At 43.1% G+C, this 15,542-nt stretch overlaps 1 protein-coding gene across 3 annotated transcripts in view; it reads left to right on the forward strand.

Moving 5' to 3' along the window:
• The first annotated feature begins 353 nt into the window (after positions 1–353).
• STXBP5 (syntaxin binding protein 5) overlaps positions 354–15,542 on the forward strand; it is a 422,331-nt gene continuing 407,142 nt past the window's right edge. Inside the window, exon 1 of one of the 3 annotated variants that reach the window (XM_063443591.1) lies at positions 354–1,224. In XM_063443591.1, coding sequence (XP_063299661.1) covers positions 1,081–1,224 — 144 coding nt within the window. In that variant the 5' untranslated portion in view covers positions 354–1,080. The remainder of the gene's footprint in view (positions 1,225–15,542) is intronic. The other 2 variants (XM_063443592.1, XM_063443593.1) reach the window with 2 other exon arrangements.

Genomic DNA, 15,542 nt, shown 5'->3' on the forward strand with positions numbered 1-15,542 from the left:
CCTTAAAAGAGTTCTGGAGGAAAGACTGTAATAAGGAGGAGGGTATAACAGCAGGTTACACACTGACAGGATGCATCGGGGAGGGGCTGTGCTCTGACAGACTGAAAACACAGGTGTAACAGTGTGAGTCTGCAGATAATCCTAAAAGGGAACTCTCCACCCTTAGTAAATAGGTCTCTGAGAGTGCCCTTCAGCTGCCTCTTAAGGTGCACTGCAGGATATAAAAATATAAATATATATTTTTTAAAGTGAGGACAGGAGAAAGTGAAGCTAACATGGAGTCAGCAGGAGTAATCATAAGCAGGAAAATGTGACAGTGAGGGAAGGGGAGGGGTGTAAGGCAGAAAGAGAGAGACAGGAAGGAAGGAAGGGGAGGGAAGACATTCAGAGTGGCTGTCACTTCCAGTGCAGCAGAAGCAAGACACAGGGATACACTGAGCCCAGCACCCAGGCTGGCACATCTGTATACAAACCTGGGCAGGGGGGCACTTGCATGTACCCTCCCACCACTCCGACAAGGGCTGCCAAGCAACTGCAACACTGGATTTACCCATTAAACACCGCTACCCACTGGATTGATTGGCTTTTTTTTTTTTCCTATTTAACAAACCCCATCCATTGAATGCTATTCTCCTAGCTTTTGTGATTTTTTTTTTTTTTTTTTTTTTTAATTTCTTTCTAGTTTTGATGGCTGGGTGAGCTATTTTCACGCTTGGACAACAGCATAAAATCATCCTGTAGATCAACCCCCCACCACCCCTCTTCCTTCCCTCACCCTCTTTTTTTAGCAAGCTGTACCTCCTCCCACTACACAGATTACCTGCAGACCCCCAACCCAACAAGCTATTACTATAGCACCCTCCTCCTCCTCCCACCCCCCCCTAGCCACAGGGGCCAGGACCCTACTGTGTGTGGGTGCCAGTCAGGCAGGGAAGGGGGGTAAAATAACAGAAAGAGAGAGACGGGAGGAGGAGAGGGAAGGGAAAGGTGGAGGGGGGGTGAGAGGAGAGAGGGATCTGGAGGAGGAGGAGAAGGTGGTGGTGGTGGTACAAGAAGAGGCAGAGAAGGGAAGCGGTGACCATGAAGAAATTTAACATCTGGAAGGTGCTGGATGGCCTGGCAGCAGTTTCCTCCTCTTCTTCCTCGTCTTCATCATCTCAACCTGGGAATAGGGAGGTGGACATCCCGGAAACCCTCCAGTCTGATCACTTCCAGCTCTGCAAGGTGAATTGGGATGAGTACTATTTATTATCAGCCTTGTCATCATCATCATCTCCTGCAATAAGCCCTCCCCCCATGGACACTTTATATCCATTCTAGCTATCTCTCTAGCTGCATGCAGGGAGGTCTAGGTGTCCAGTGAGGAATACAGTATCACAAGATGGTTGTTGCCCAGAGATCCATAGTCAACCAACATCTTCCTGATCACTGACAATCCCTGTCTCTATAGAGATAGCACAGGCCATTCTGCCAATGTGCCTTCTTGTAAATTAATGATAAATATTAACCTGTATACTCCCATCCTTCATTGCCATGGTGTGGTGGACTTTTGCAATAAGATGATGCTGTCTGCTTTTATGTAAACAAAACGTAATTGGAGGTTTTATACAGTACCTATAGCTTGGTGATGGCTATCCTTGGCACCCCCAGATGGCTCTGAACTGCATTTCCTATGATGCTCAGCCAGCCCACCCTATAAATGCTTGTCTGAACTGCATGTCCTATGATGCTCAGCCAGCCCACCCTAGAAATGCTTGCCTGAACTGCATTTCCTATGATGCTCAGCCAGCCCACCCTATAAATGCTTGCCTGAACTACATTTCCCAAGATACTGAGCAAGCCTAGGCTCAGCATGCATCATGGGAAATGCAGTTCATGATATCTGGGGTGCCAAGGTTAGACATCACTGCTCATGGCTAGCAGACTAGTATTGCATGTTTGGGGTGTTTTTATTTTTATTTTTTCTCCTATCAATATGTATGTATGTATGTATGTATAGATTCACATTATGATTTATACAGGCTTTGCGTAGATATGATGCTTCTGTATTTGAACCCATGACTACATTATCACTTGTTTGTATACACATATTTTTCCTGTATGCATTTTATTTTTTTTTTATATTTTTTTTTATTTTTTTTTGTTCATCATTTTCTTATTTTGCTCTTCCAGAGCATCATGTCCTCGTGTGCCTTGAAGGACATCTGGGAAAGCTCTGCACCATTTATAATTTTTTTTTTGGTTGTGTTTGCTGTGATCAACCCCCCACTCCCTCACACTTGTCAATTCCTCTCCTCATTCATTCCCCTTTCAGTCCTCTTTTTCTTAATTTCCCTATACTTCTGTTGTTAACTGTGGTTGGCACTAAATTATATAATTTTTTTTATTGTATTTTTTTTTTCGGTTTTGTTGTTTACACCCTGCTCTTTTATATTACATCTTAACCACAAAGACAACATCCCCTGCACCAAACTGAGTAAACATTAACCTCTATTGTATCTTGGTAACCTTAAATATTAGTTAGTCTTTCTCCATTAAACCTCCTCAAAGGTTGGACGTATGCCTTATACATCTATAATAGTAATATACTTATTATTCCACATTTTGCGATCCCAAGTTTATGTTTAAAACCTGTACAAATCAGTTTATTTTAGTTGGTATTCTTGCTTAAACCTTTTTGTATTTTTGTAAGTTTGTATAGGGTGAGGCGGCACAATTTAGTATTTAGTGTGTTTAGCTAGGGTTAATAGATTAGTTTAGAATACTGCAAATCTACCTTCATGTGCATTTGTCCTCTACTACATTTTTATTATAGACCATAATGAAAATAACTTTGTAAAGGTTAACTCTTTGTTGGCAGCAGGGACTGATATGCATTGCAGAATGCAGGGGATGAAAGAGTTAAGGTATTACTATGGGATGGCGGATAGCACATGATCTTAAGTCTCAAGACACTACAATGCATTTGTGTCTGTTTCACCAGCTTCCTAAGAGGGAGTATAAAATAATCTAATAGATATTTCCATGTTCGTACACATTTTTGTAAACAAAAACACTTGTGGCCTATCTGAAGCCTTGCTGTGGCGGAATATCATAGATAGACCATTCTATGCTACCTGCCCAGCTGATTCTACGTAAAGCCAGTTCTGCAGGTTTTTTATTCAGTCATCAATATCATTGTACACCCTAGTAAATTGGGGCTTTTGACATTTTAAGCATTTACATGTGCCTCGATGATAATTGTGTACGTGTTGTTAGATATATATCTTTGCACAAAGCCTACAATTAAAAGGCCTGGCAAAATGCATCTGAAATCTAGACAGGTGTATATAAAAGGTCTCATGATTCAGTTTACTAAACTTTTTTCATAGATCAATAGGGGGTAAATAAACATAGCATTATGTTTAATATGTGTGATATCACAGAGACATTTTAACATCACGTTTATGACATATATTTATTGATTTACTGATCTCTGCCATATTGCATAGATGCTATTAATAGTACAAATGGATTTTCTAGTATTTCAGTATATAAATTGATAAATATCAGCAGCTTGCTCTAATTTAGAGTATTGTTTATAATACTCCAAACTAACTCTTTTATTATTCAAAATTGGCAACCACTTCTTTTTATGTGGCAAAATCTTGTGCAATTCATATGTAAGTGCTTATTTACTTTTTTTTTTTTAAAGCAGGAAATAACTTTGCAGTCCCTTACCATGCGTGCAATTATTTCAGGGCCCTCAGTGAAATGTTACTGGGTAGGTGGCAAAACGTTTAGTGAAGCTTACAAATTATTACATAAATTATGTAGAGGGAGCATTTGTATTTTTGAGGAAGATCTATGGCCTGTATGGTATTCTAGCAGGCCTTAAGGTGGATACTCTGGCTGTATACTATGGTGACACAACAGCTATAATTAATTCTAATTCAAACAAAAAAAAAATATGCTGGTGTGTAAGGTTTGAGCTTATATATATATATATATATATATAATTTTTTTTTCTACTAATCATCCAAAGTGCATCTCCCTAGAAAACGCGCTGCCCAACATGATAGTTTGCAATAGCTTCATAAGACAGTTGGAAGAATGGGATTACATCAGTGTTTCAAGGGGTGCGTTTTGTCATTTTTGTTGATTCCTTTGTCGATCCCTTTATTGAGACAGTTGAATGACATGCTGTTCTTATTTATATAGCCCCAATGTATTCTGCATTGCTTTACAAATACAGAATGGGTTTAATTGACATACAATATATGAAGAGACAAGGTGAAAAAGGCCCTGCTCAAACAACCTTACAATCTGAGTATTTATTACTATTGATTATTATTACTACAGTCACTGATACTGATTTTTTTTTTTTAGCCAGGCTATCACTAGTGCTGCTTCTAGTGCCAATTTTCAAAGATTGGCATGTTTGGCGTCGTCATGAACAGCATGATGCCGACTCTCACTATTGCTTCTCATGGAGAAGCAGTGGGTTTGCGAAGTATGGTAGCTGCCTTGCATGCACTACGTGTGCTTGCTTTGCATATGGAAGCATCTCATTGGACAGAGATCATCGGGATGAATCTCACAGTAGTTGGATATTGGAGGAGGGCCCGAATTCTAAACTAAAAAAAATAACTCTGTGCACTTAGAACATAACCTACCGTATTTTGTTTTGAGATTGGAGGGATCCTTTGAAGTATTGGGTTTTTATTAATATTTCCACACCTGGGAGATTCAACTTTTAGACTGCAGACTTGTGCTCTGTGACCCAGCGTGCTTCAAGAAAGCACTAAATGACAGTACATATTTTGTGACATGACAATGCACTTTATGATATAAACTGTATACAGAGCTGCATGTAAATTCTTGTCAGTCTTACAAAATCTGTATTTTTCAACACATTATTTAATAGATAGCAACAATCTTACCCCTTATGTTAAACGAACACTTCAGAGTTTCCATATTTTAATTATTTTACAGATGATGCATTGAAAATATTAATATAAAATGACAGTCTCTCTTCAGAACCTGCAGCTTCTCCAGTGAAATGCAGGAAGTGGTGGAAATCTCAGCCTATCCTGGTCCTCCCCTAACAACCTTTGACAATGGCTCCCACCATTTTTTATTTTTTTGACCAAGACACACCACTTTTTTTATTTTTTATTTTTTATTTTTTTCCCCTTTTTAGGTTAATCAGCAACTTATATTTACTTGAAACCTTACTAGAGAGGTATGCTTAGTTCCAAAAAGTGGTAGCTGGACTTAACATGAAGAAAGCTGGCTTATTGATTAGGTCTGTCTCTGAAGTGCTACTATGACATAAAATGGATCGATCAGCGGTATGGCACGTGTGCCATGCACGGCACTCAAGGCTGTCAGAGCCAAACAGGCTCTGGCCTTTCAGGAGTCCCAGTGAAACTTCAGATATCTGCTAATGCAAAAAGGTGGTGAAGGACAATCCTCAATTTATGTATTGCAGCACATAGAGGAAGTGATCTCAGATCACTTCCTCCCAGCACTTGTGAATGGGAAACCACACTGGAGTAGAGCAGCCCGCAGCTGCTGTTGCAGCTCCTGTTGCAGACATGTACCTGGTCGGTCCCCATTGGAACCCAGGGAAGCCACCCACACTGCTAGATATTCATAGAAATGCAGAATAACCCTCCCCTCATACAAATAATACGAACAGCCCACACAAACTCAACACAACTAACACATACATACACAACATACATGCAATACCCCAAACAGACCCTAACATACACACACATTACCAAACACACAATGTGACATATCCATCCACACACACAATTCCACAACCAGCCCCATACACAGACCACATTCATAGGTATCATACACAACACCACAAACTACTTGTGAACATATACAATATAACAGCTCATACATGCACGGTACAACTGCAGTATAAATAACACAAGCAGAATACGGCAACAAACACACCTCAATATAAAAAAATAGGACCGTCACGCTACGGTACATCACAATCTTATATCGGCATAGTGCTGCTAAAAGATTGCCTAGCCTTGGGATAGATGATTCAGTCCAATGCTGCCCCCCTTCCTTACACCCCTTCATGTACAGCCCTGCTTCTTTTTTTCACATTTTAAGCAGTAGTGGAACTCCTTGGAGCAAAGGTATACTTTATGAACTGTGTTTTGGATTTTACTTTATGAAGTTGAATGAGCAATTTTTATTGCCTTTTTTGTTTCAAGATATGCTTGGTTATAACCAGATTCAATTAATAGTTTAAATTAAGTGACTGATGGGAATCCTAATTTTAATGCCCAATCATTTTAAAAAGTGCCTTCAACCTATTACAGCCCAGAAGTTAATGTGTTTGTGTCCCATATTGAGTGGGCTTGAGGCGCACCAGTATGCCACGTTAGCCTGCTTTAAAAATATAATAAACTGTTCCATGGGATAGTTTTACATATCACAGACTTTTGCACAAAAATGGTATAAGTTGAGACCGTATTCCTCGTCTCTGCTTCTATTTCCTGACGAGAAAAAAATGAATGAGAGGTACTTCTGTGAGTGAATGGAAACAGACAGAAAACCAATAGGAAACTACCAGTTTTCCAATAAGCCCTGTATAGCAAGTGCTGATGGGCAATTCAATCTTAATCCTCTCGTAGGACACCATGTTCTCTTCCGGTGCGTTTGATCTTTACCCTGTCTAATTGGTTAGTCTATTTGTAGTTGTCCATAATAGTTGTAATTATTGCGTTGAAGAAATATTTTAGTGTATTTCTCTTAAATTTGCATCTCTTGTTTTTATTTTGGTGTTTGGTTTTTTTGGGTTTGTTTTTTTTGGTGTTTACCCCCACCCCCATTGCATTTTATTTGGTGAACGTTTGTATTTCAAAATGTGATATAATGAACAATTTAAATAAGCTGTGAGACACACAGGCAGGATTTCATTAAAATAAGAACCACATATAGAAAATATGTGGCATTAAAAAAATAATTCTGACTCTGAGCACATGCTAATAATATGGTATATAAATACAGATCCAATATTCTTAATTGGTATATCCCTTTTAATTATGCCGTCATAGGTGCAATTTTTATCCTCATACAGTTATCCTTATGCTCTGATACCTAATGCATTTGTCCATGACAGTTGAAAACCTTGAGATTGGATAACCACACAAACTGTAATGATATACATTGGTGACTAGCTAGTAGCTGATTATGCGAGATACTGGTAAAAGAGTGTTAGACAGCTGTCTGGTGAAGGTATTGGGCTTTGGGATCCTTGCCACTCTGCCTTGCAAGAATCTAACACACCCAACTCCACACTGTATGCCTTTCTCACAGCCTCCACCTTGTTCGTAAGGACTGTGGCAAATTTAAATGTGTAATGACATCAGGAAAGTGTGATATCACATCACTGTCCCTTTAAATTGGAACACATGTTTCTTTGGAAGTTTTTTATTTTTTATAGTCTAGTTGACTTCCTGATCAGTCTATTTCTGTTCGTGTGATATGATTGCTGATTTTTGCCTTTTATTCCATGCACACAGTCTAGTAGCCTGTCTAAAACAGGTGTAGACAACATATGGCTCACAGACTTTATATGGTTTGCCCCCTGTAAGTTTAATTCTCGTTGTTGCCCTTGATTAAATAAACTATTGGAATCTGGTCCCTCGAGCTTCTAGGTAAAGCAAGTGTCACCTGTCGACATTTGTCTTATTTAACAAAAAGAGGGGAGGAGGCACACAACCTTCCTGCTGGCACGTCAGGTAATGTGCACATGTCATGTTCTTAAATATCCCCTTGCCCCTCCCTTATTATCTGTGAGGGGTGTATTATGGAGACAGGTAATTTGTAGTGCCATATTAAGATAAAAAATAAAGCACTTCATTTTGATCTTTCAACAATTTAGTAGGGAGCTCCCCAATATAGATCCCTAGATTTATATCTTCATTTTTGGCAATCCCACATAAGAATACAAATTAGGGAGCCATCTAAAGAGTCTGCCATACCTGAGGGGGTGGTGTATGGCTAAGTAATAGGAAGGCATGATCTTTACCCTAAAACTGTTTCATTAAGCTAAAGTTGTTTTGCAGTCTATAATGTCCCTCTAATACAAACAGTGAGTGTTTTCAACCCAAGAGCTCCACCTGTGGATAGCTCTAGTGGTTAATGAGATTGCTCCACTTGTACACTGTATAGATGATCATTTAAAAGAGTCTGCCATACCTGAGGGGGTGGTGAATGGCTATAGTAATAGGAAGGAGAGATGAATAAGAGGATATATGTACATTTCTAAGAGTGAATAGTGGTTTGTTTAGGCATTGAAGGATGTATAAATATATCAAGAGACTGGATACATAACAGTAAAATATTTTATGAGAATAAGCAATTGGATGGGCTTTAGATGGGTAATTTGAGCAGAGTTCTTGGTTATCTCATTTTTTTATTTTATTTTTGTTTCTTACTTGTTTTCTGTTTTACGAATTCCACAAAAGTTATTAGTGATATTGCTAAACATTTTGTTATGGATTGCAAAGTTCTAAGAAATTCCCAGCACTTTGTAAAAGTGGGTCTAGTGCAAGCAGGTCAAACTCAAAGTGTGGCACGGCCACATAAACAAGGTTTAAGTTTATGTGGGCCACACACACACACATACTCACAGACACACACACACATACTCACAGACACACACACACATACTCACAGACACACACACACATACTCACAGACACACACACACATACTCACAGACACACACACACATACTCACAGACACACACACACATACTCACAGACACACACACACATACTCACAGACACACACACACACATACTCACAGACACACACACACACACATACTCACAGACACACACACACACACATACTCACAGACACACACACACACACATACTCACAGACACACACACACACACACATACTCACAGACACACACACACACACACATACTCACAGACACACACACACACACACATACTCACAGACACACACACACACTTACTCACAGACACACACTCACAGGCACACACTTACTCACAGGCACGCACACATACTCAGACACGGACTCACACTCACACATTCTTTTCTTTATTGCTGCTTACCTTTTGTAGCCGATGTGGGGCATCTCCCTGGGGTCCTTCCTGCTCCTCACTGCTCCCTCCTGCCCACGGTTTAGTGATGCCGGAATATGATGTCCTATTCCGGCGCCCGGCTTCACGTCAGTCGGTGCGCGCAAGTGAGCAGGATCACTGAGCTCCCTCGCTGCCACCAGAGACCTCTCCTCCCCGGCCGGTTAAATGAGCAGAGTAGGCACCTGCAATGTGGGGAGAGCAGGTGCCTACTCTGCTTGGAACATTAGGCATGTACTCGTGGCTCGCTGGGCCGCAAAGATTGTCCTTGTGGGCCTCGAGTTTGACATGCTTGGTCTAGTGGTTTGTAAATGGGTTACATTTATAGATGATTTTGTTGCCTTAACAAATTTCACCATGATTGTATGTGAATATTTATTTGTTACAATGAATTTTTACATTTTTGATTTTTAATATAGAGTTACTTGGGTCTAAGGATACATTTCCTTTAAAGGACCACTATATGCACCCAGACCACTTTAGTGCCAGGTCCCCCTAGTTTTAACCCTGCAGCTGAAAACATAGCAGTTTAAGAGAAGAGTTGACACTGTAGGGTTAATCCAGCCTCTAGCGGCTGTCTCCCTGACAGCCACTAGAGGCGCTTCCGTGATTTACACGGAGTAAATTTGCATTTATTTGACGCTGGACGTCCTCACGGAGTGCAGTGTGAAAAAAGATCCCCATAGGAAAGCATTTAATAATGCTTTCCTATGGGCGGGTTTGAATGCGCATTCGGCTCCACTCAGAAACTGATGGCTCTGAATTAAGGTAAGCTAATACATGGTTAACCATTTAGTTGCCGCGGAACGGGGCTCTTGTCACCTAAATGTTGACTAGGGCTCTATAGCGTTAGGAATGCATATTAATCTTGACAGCAGATGCTGCCTTTAATTGAGCTCCTATCCTGAAAGTTATCTGTTGGCTAAGGGGCAGGGGAGACAGAATTGCTTTGATTCAGTTTCCCCAACTCCTCTTCGGCCATATAATTAACTAGAGAGGGCTGAATTAAAGGAACATAATGGTGTCATGAGTATTGTCCTGTTTTTCTGACATTGCATAGTTATAAACCTTCTGTTTAGGTGACTTGCCACCATGTTAAAAAGGTGTTTAAACTCACCTTTACTCCATTGCCGCTCTGGTCTTGCAATTGCTGACCCGGCCATGCTTTGCAGAGCGCAGAGACTCTGAATTTCTGTGGTTCACGTTGTGCAGGACTGACCCAGGAAGCACCTCTAGTGGTCGTCTGAGTGACTTCAGAGGTGTTCCTAAGCCCTGTGTAAACACTGTCTAATTCTCTAAAAAAAAAAGGAGTGTTTACATTTAAAAACCTGCACGGACAGGCTGTAGAACTAGAACATCTACATGAAGCTATTGTTGTTCTGGTAACTCTGGTAGCTAAAGTGCAGCAACTGTTGCATGGAAGAGTTACTCCCACTAATCTGAAAAGGACTCCTACAGTCACAATGAAGTGGTGTGGGTGCAGTGGCCCTGTCCTTTTAAGCCTGCAATGTAAAATATAGCCTTTTTAAATGAACATCGCAGGGTTAAATCCACCTCTAGTAGCACTTCCACTGCACTAACCGAGTAAAACTTGATGTGGAAGTTAGGTCTCACCTAACCTAAGCGCTGTATTTAGTGCAAGGCAAACAAGGCATTTGCTTTAGGCGCCACTTTCCAGGTGGCGGCAAAAAACCTGCACCCCCCCAAGTACCTCCAAATACCTTGTTTTATTTAACTTATGGGGGGCCCAAGAGTTGGCCAGCTCCCTCCCGTGACCCGCAGTGATGCCGGGCGTTGGAATGTGACATCACTACGGTGCCCGGCATCACTAAGCGGCGCACGAGGGAGCTGAACAGGAGGATCGGAGCCCCCCTGGCTGCCTATTTTGCGCACTCTTCCCCCCCCCCCCTTGCCTGTCCGCCCGCCCCCCATGCTGCACGCCTGCCCACCTGCCCAACGGCCAGCCCAGCAGCCCCACTGAACCCTAGGTAAAAATCAACCCAGCTCTGCCAAAGGTAGGGAGGCCGGGTGGATTTAAATTAAAATAAAAGTAAATATTTATTTGTAAATGTTGGGGGAAATTGTGTATGTGTGCGTCAGTCTGTCAGTGTGTATGTTTGTTTGTCAGAGTGAGTGTATCTGTCAATGAGTGTGTGTGTGTGCGTGTGTGTGTCTCTGTCAGTGAATGTGTGTTTATATCTGTGAGTGTGTCTGTCAGTGAATGTGTCTCTATCAGTGCCTGTGAGTGTGTGCGTAGGTCTGTCAATGTGTGTTTGTTGGTGAGTGTGTGCATGTCTGAGTGATTGTGTGTGTGTGTGTGTCAGATTGTGCCACATCGGTGAGTGTTTTTCTGCCAGTGAGTGTGTCGGTCAGTGAGTGGGTGTGTGTGTGTGTGTGTGCGCCAGTCAGAGTGTGTGTTAGTCTTTAACAGGAAGAGGTGTGTCCTTTACCGGAAGGTGTGGGGCAAATTTAAATTAAGGGGTGCCTGAGTGCCTGATTTCCGTCATGCCTAAGGTAGCACAAATTCAAAATACACCATCATGCTAACCAAAACTTCTGAAATTACCATTTACTTAGTTGCATGGAGGTTTTTGTTTATTATTAAGAAAATTGTATTTTAAGATTTAAGCGGACATGCCTGTGATAATGTAATATCCTTGTTTATTTTCTTAGGAAGCTCTGTGTGATTAGGAATTATGCGTTTTGGTGTATAGTGGATTTGTTAAAGGGATACTCCAGGCACCCAGACCACTTCTGCCCATTGGAGTGGTCTGGGTGCCAACTCCCACTACTCCTAACCCTGCAAGTGTAATTATTGCAGTTTTTTATAAACTGCAATAATTACCTTGCTGCCTCAGGTAAGTGACTGAAGGGGTTTTCACCCCTTCAGGAACCGGGGATTGGTGGGTGGGAGGGAGAGGGACCCTCCAGTGCCAGGAAAACGGATTGTTTTCCTGGCACTGGAGATTCCCTTTAAAATGTAAAATTTATGCACAAACTTCAAAGCGATTTTCCAGTTGAATATATAAAATGTATGTAACAAACCGGTATAGTTGTGTGAGGGGGCAAATAAGGCCGTATAGGAAGGGGGAAATAAGTCGGTTGTGGTGTGCCGGAACTGACGTTGTGGTAGGCCTGTAATAAAAGAGGGCCCACCCATGAGCTGTAATGAAAAGTATAAATTAGAGGGAATGGTGGGTGGGGACATGCGAATCGCTAAAAAACGTACGGGAAGGTGAGTAGGGGGTTTAAGTAGGGAACAAGCCCCTCCCACAATTGCAGGCCAAGCCTTTACATTTGTGTGAGGGGCAAATAAGGCCGTATAGGAAGGGGGAAATAAGTCGGTTGTGGTGTGCCGGAACCGACGTCGTGGTAGGCCTGTAATAAAAGAGGGCAAAAATAGATGCCTGCCAGAAAAACTTAAAACAATCAACAAAACCTTAATTGCCTAGCTGTATGGTAAATGCCGAGCGAGTAATTAACTGCCCAGTGCTTTATCTGGCACTCTAAATTGGGCAAGGGGAAGTAAAGTCTGTTAAACGTGTTGGCCAACTAGGGAAAACTAAGACTTCCTGAGACAATGCTGCAAGATGACGTGGTTGCTATGGGAAATATGTGGCACCCCAAGAAACTGTGAAAGCAGGTATAGCGGCTCGACGACTACCTGACATGGTTACTTAGCTGAAAAAGAGACTAGCGTCCCCCAAGTCTGGCCTACCTTACATTCGTGATTAAAACGGTTGATCCAAACGAAGGCGAAAAACCCAGTTTGAAGCGCTCTCCAATTTGCAACAAGCTAGGGAAAAATTCCTTCTTGACCCCAAAATGGCAGTCGGATTTATCCTTGGATCAAGCAGATATTGCCCTACATTGAAGGTTGATGACTGGCATGAAATAGGTCTGATAGTGATTGAAATCATTGGATGTTGATGGAAAATCTGTAAATTGAAATTCCCGGAACCTGAAACGCCTTGAGCATGGTATTAACTGGTATGCGGACATGAAACTGCATATGAATGGAAAACTGTACAACATGTGAAGTAGGCTGGATAGGTAGAGTTGATGTGAGTTAGAGGTGGCAAAAAGAAAAGCGAAAACCAATTGCAAACATCATATCCACAGAGACAGTAACCGTAAATGTGAGAAAGGAGCCTCAAAGGGGAAGAAAGTCCTAACACATGTGCCGCGAGTGGGAGAAAAAACAGACGCGAAAATATGACCACAAGCTAACAAAGCTGGCAGCCCGCAATCAGGCCCTGAAACGCAGGAAATGGTAACGGCTACGGGAGAGGCCGTAGGTAGATTTACGTTGGAATGCGAAGAGGATGCACAGGACCGATCGTACAAAAAAAGAGGCGCCGGAAGACTGGCTCAGATCCAGCCAAAGCGGCAGATGCCGGTAACCCTAAACTGCCATCCGACACCGCCCCATAGACGACAGCATTGAAGACAACCAGAGGGGTGAACAACGGCCCGGGTGGAAAAATATCACGCCGACGCCTAGCAGCGGAGACCTGCTAGAACAAAAAGAAAAAACTCCAACGTGCGTGTGTTGTATGAAAAGTGTGAGCGTGCGGGCTGGCATACTAGCTAATGCCAAAAAGGCGAAGCAATTAGAAACTAGGTTTGGTGACAGGTGAGGCCCTGCTAGATGCCAAGCGGCGTGAGAGGCTCTATCTATGAGTTGGCGAGAGGGAATAACGTGGCCACTGAACGTTGTGGCGGGGTGTTGGCCTCTCGGTGACAGTTAAACATAAGATAGAATGGGAGTGACAGGTGAGGCCCTCTCTATGCCACAATGCGAGGAGACTAACTATAAATTGGCCCGAGGGGCGTAGTACCTCAGCGTATGAGGATGGGTGTTGGCCTCGCGGGACCACTAACCTAAGGCAAAGAAGCCAGGGGGAATTACCAACTAGTGGACACCTAGGACCCTGACAGCCAGCCACAGCTAACTAAGAGGGGAGGGAAGGTAGTGTGAGAGAGGACGGAGTTGCTGAACGTGCATCGAATACGTGAGGGTGAACGAGGAAACACTGCAGGGCCGACTGTAACCGAAAACAGAGTAAGCACGCCAGTGTCCAGGCGGGTGGCTGAAAGGAGTGAGCCTGGCAGTAGGTAACAGAAACCGTGTTGGTGTAAACCCACGGGGGTCACGAGACCCAGTGTGAGTGTGCGTGAGCGTGCGTGGGAGTGCTAGCATACTAGCTAAGCCAAAAGGCGAAACAATTAAAACTAGGTTTGGTGACAGGTGAGGCCCTGCTAGATGCCAAGCGGCGTGAGAGGCTCTATCTATGAGTTGGCGCGAGGGGATAACGTGGCCACTGAAACATTGTGGCGGGGTGTTGGCCTCTCAGTGACAGCTAAACATAAGATAGAATGGGAGTGACAGGTGAGGCCCTCCCTATGCCACAATGCGAGGCGACTAACTATGATTTGGCCCGAGGGGCGTAGTACCTCAGAGTATGAGAATGGGTGTTGGCCTCGCGGGACCACTAACCTAAGGCGAAGAAGCCAGGGGGGGAATTATAACTAGTGGACACCTAGGACCCTGACAGCCAGCAACAGCTAACTAAGAGGGGAGGGTAACGAGTGAGAGAGGGGATGCACTATGTGAGTGAAAAGAAAAGGGCCGACCATAACTGGAGGGCAGAGTGAGCCCTTCGAAGTCCAGGTGTTCAGGCTGTATGGGGTACGTAAGTAGGAAAAAAAAATTGCGCCTACGCGTGTAAAATCCACAGGGCTCACAAAAAGGCCAGAACGTGCGCTTGGTAGCAAAACATAACTATCCGTCTGGAAAAATAACGCAGCCCAAGTATGGCAGGCAGGCGTGGCCAGCCAAACAGGAAAAAGAAAACCACGCCACTGTCCAACATACAATCACGAATCCCCACGATGGACAGCATAGCAAAGGGACCCCTTGCATGGCCAGGCAAGCAGGACCCGCCGACGACACCCCTGCTGAACAGGAGCATGCAACGAGAAACAGCCACAAGCATCTGGATGGATGGAGAGGGGGCAACCACCGATACAGAATCCAGCCCCCCCCCAGAAACACCTGGGGGAAAGCCACAGGAGACCCACGAAATGACCGCGGACAGACCGAAACCGGCGAGGGAAAAACCGGCAGGCCAGGTAAGAAGAAACCACGAGGGAGAAGATGGCGACCGGAAATAGCGACATGCGAATCGCTAAAAAACGTACAGGAAGGAGGAAGGTGAGTAGGGGGTTTAAGTAGGGAACAAGCCCCTCCCACAACTGCAGGCCAAGCCTTTACATTTATAAAATGTTTCTTCTTGAATGCTTGAAAGAATCCAAGAGTGATTTCATAAACGGAGAGGATCTGAATCTGGTTATCTGTCCCTGAAATGCTGTTACAAATATTTGTTAAAACAACAACT

Source organism: Pelobates fuscus, chromosome 2 (genome assembly GCF_036172605.1).
Source record: "Pelobates fuscus isolate aPelFus1 chromosome 2, aPelFus1.pri, whole genome shotgun sequence".
In the NCBI taxonomy this organism is placed as follows: Eukaryota; Metazoa; Chordata; class Amphibia; order Anura; family Pelobatidae; genus Pelobates; species Pelobates fuscus.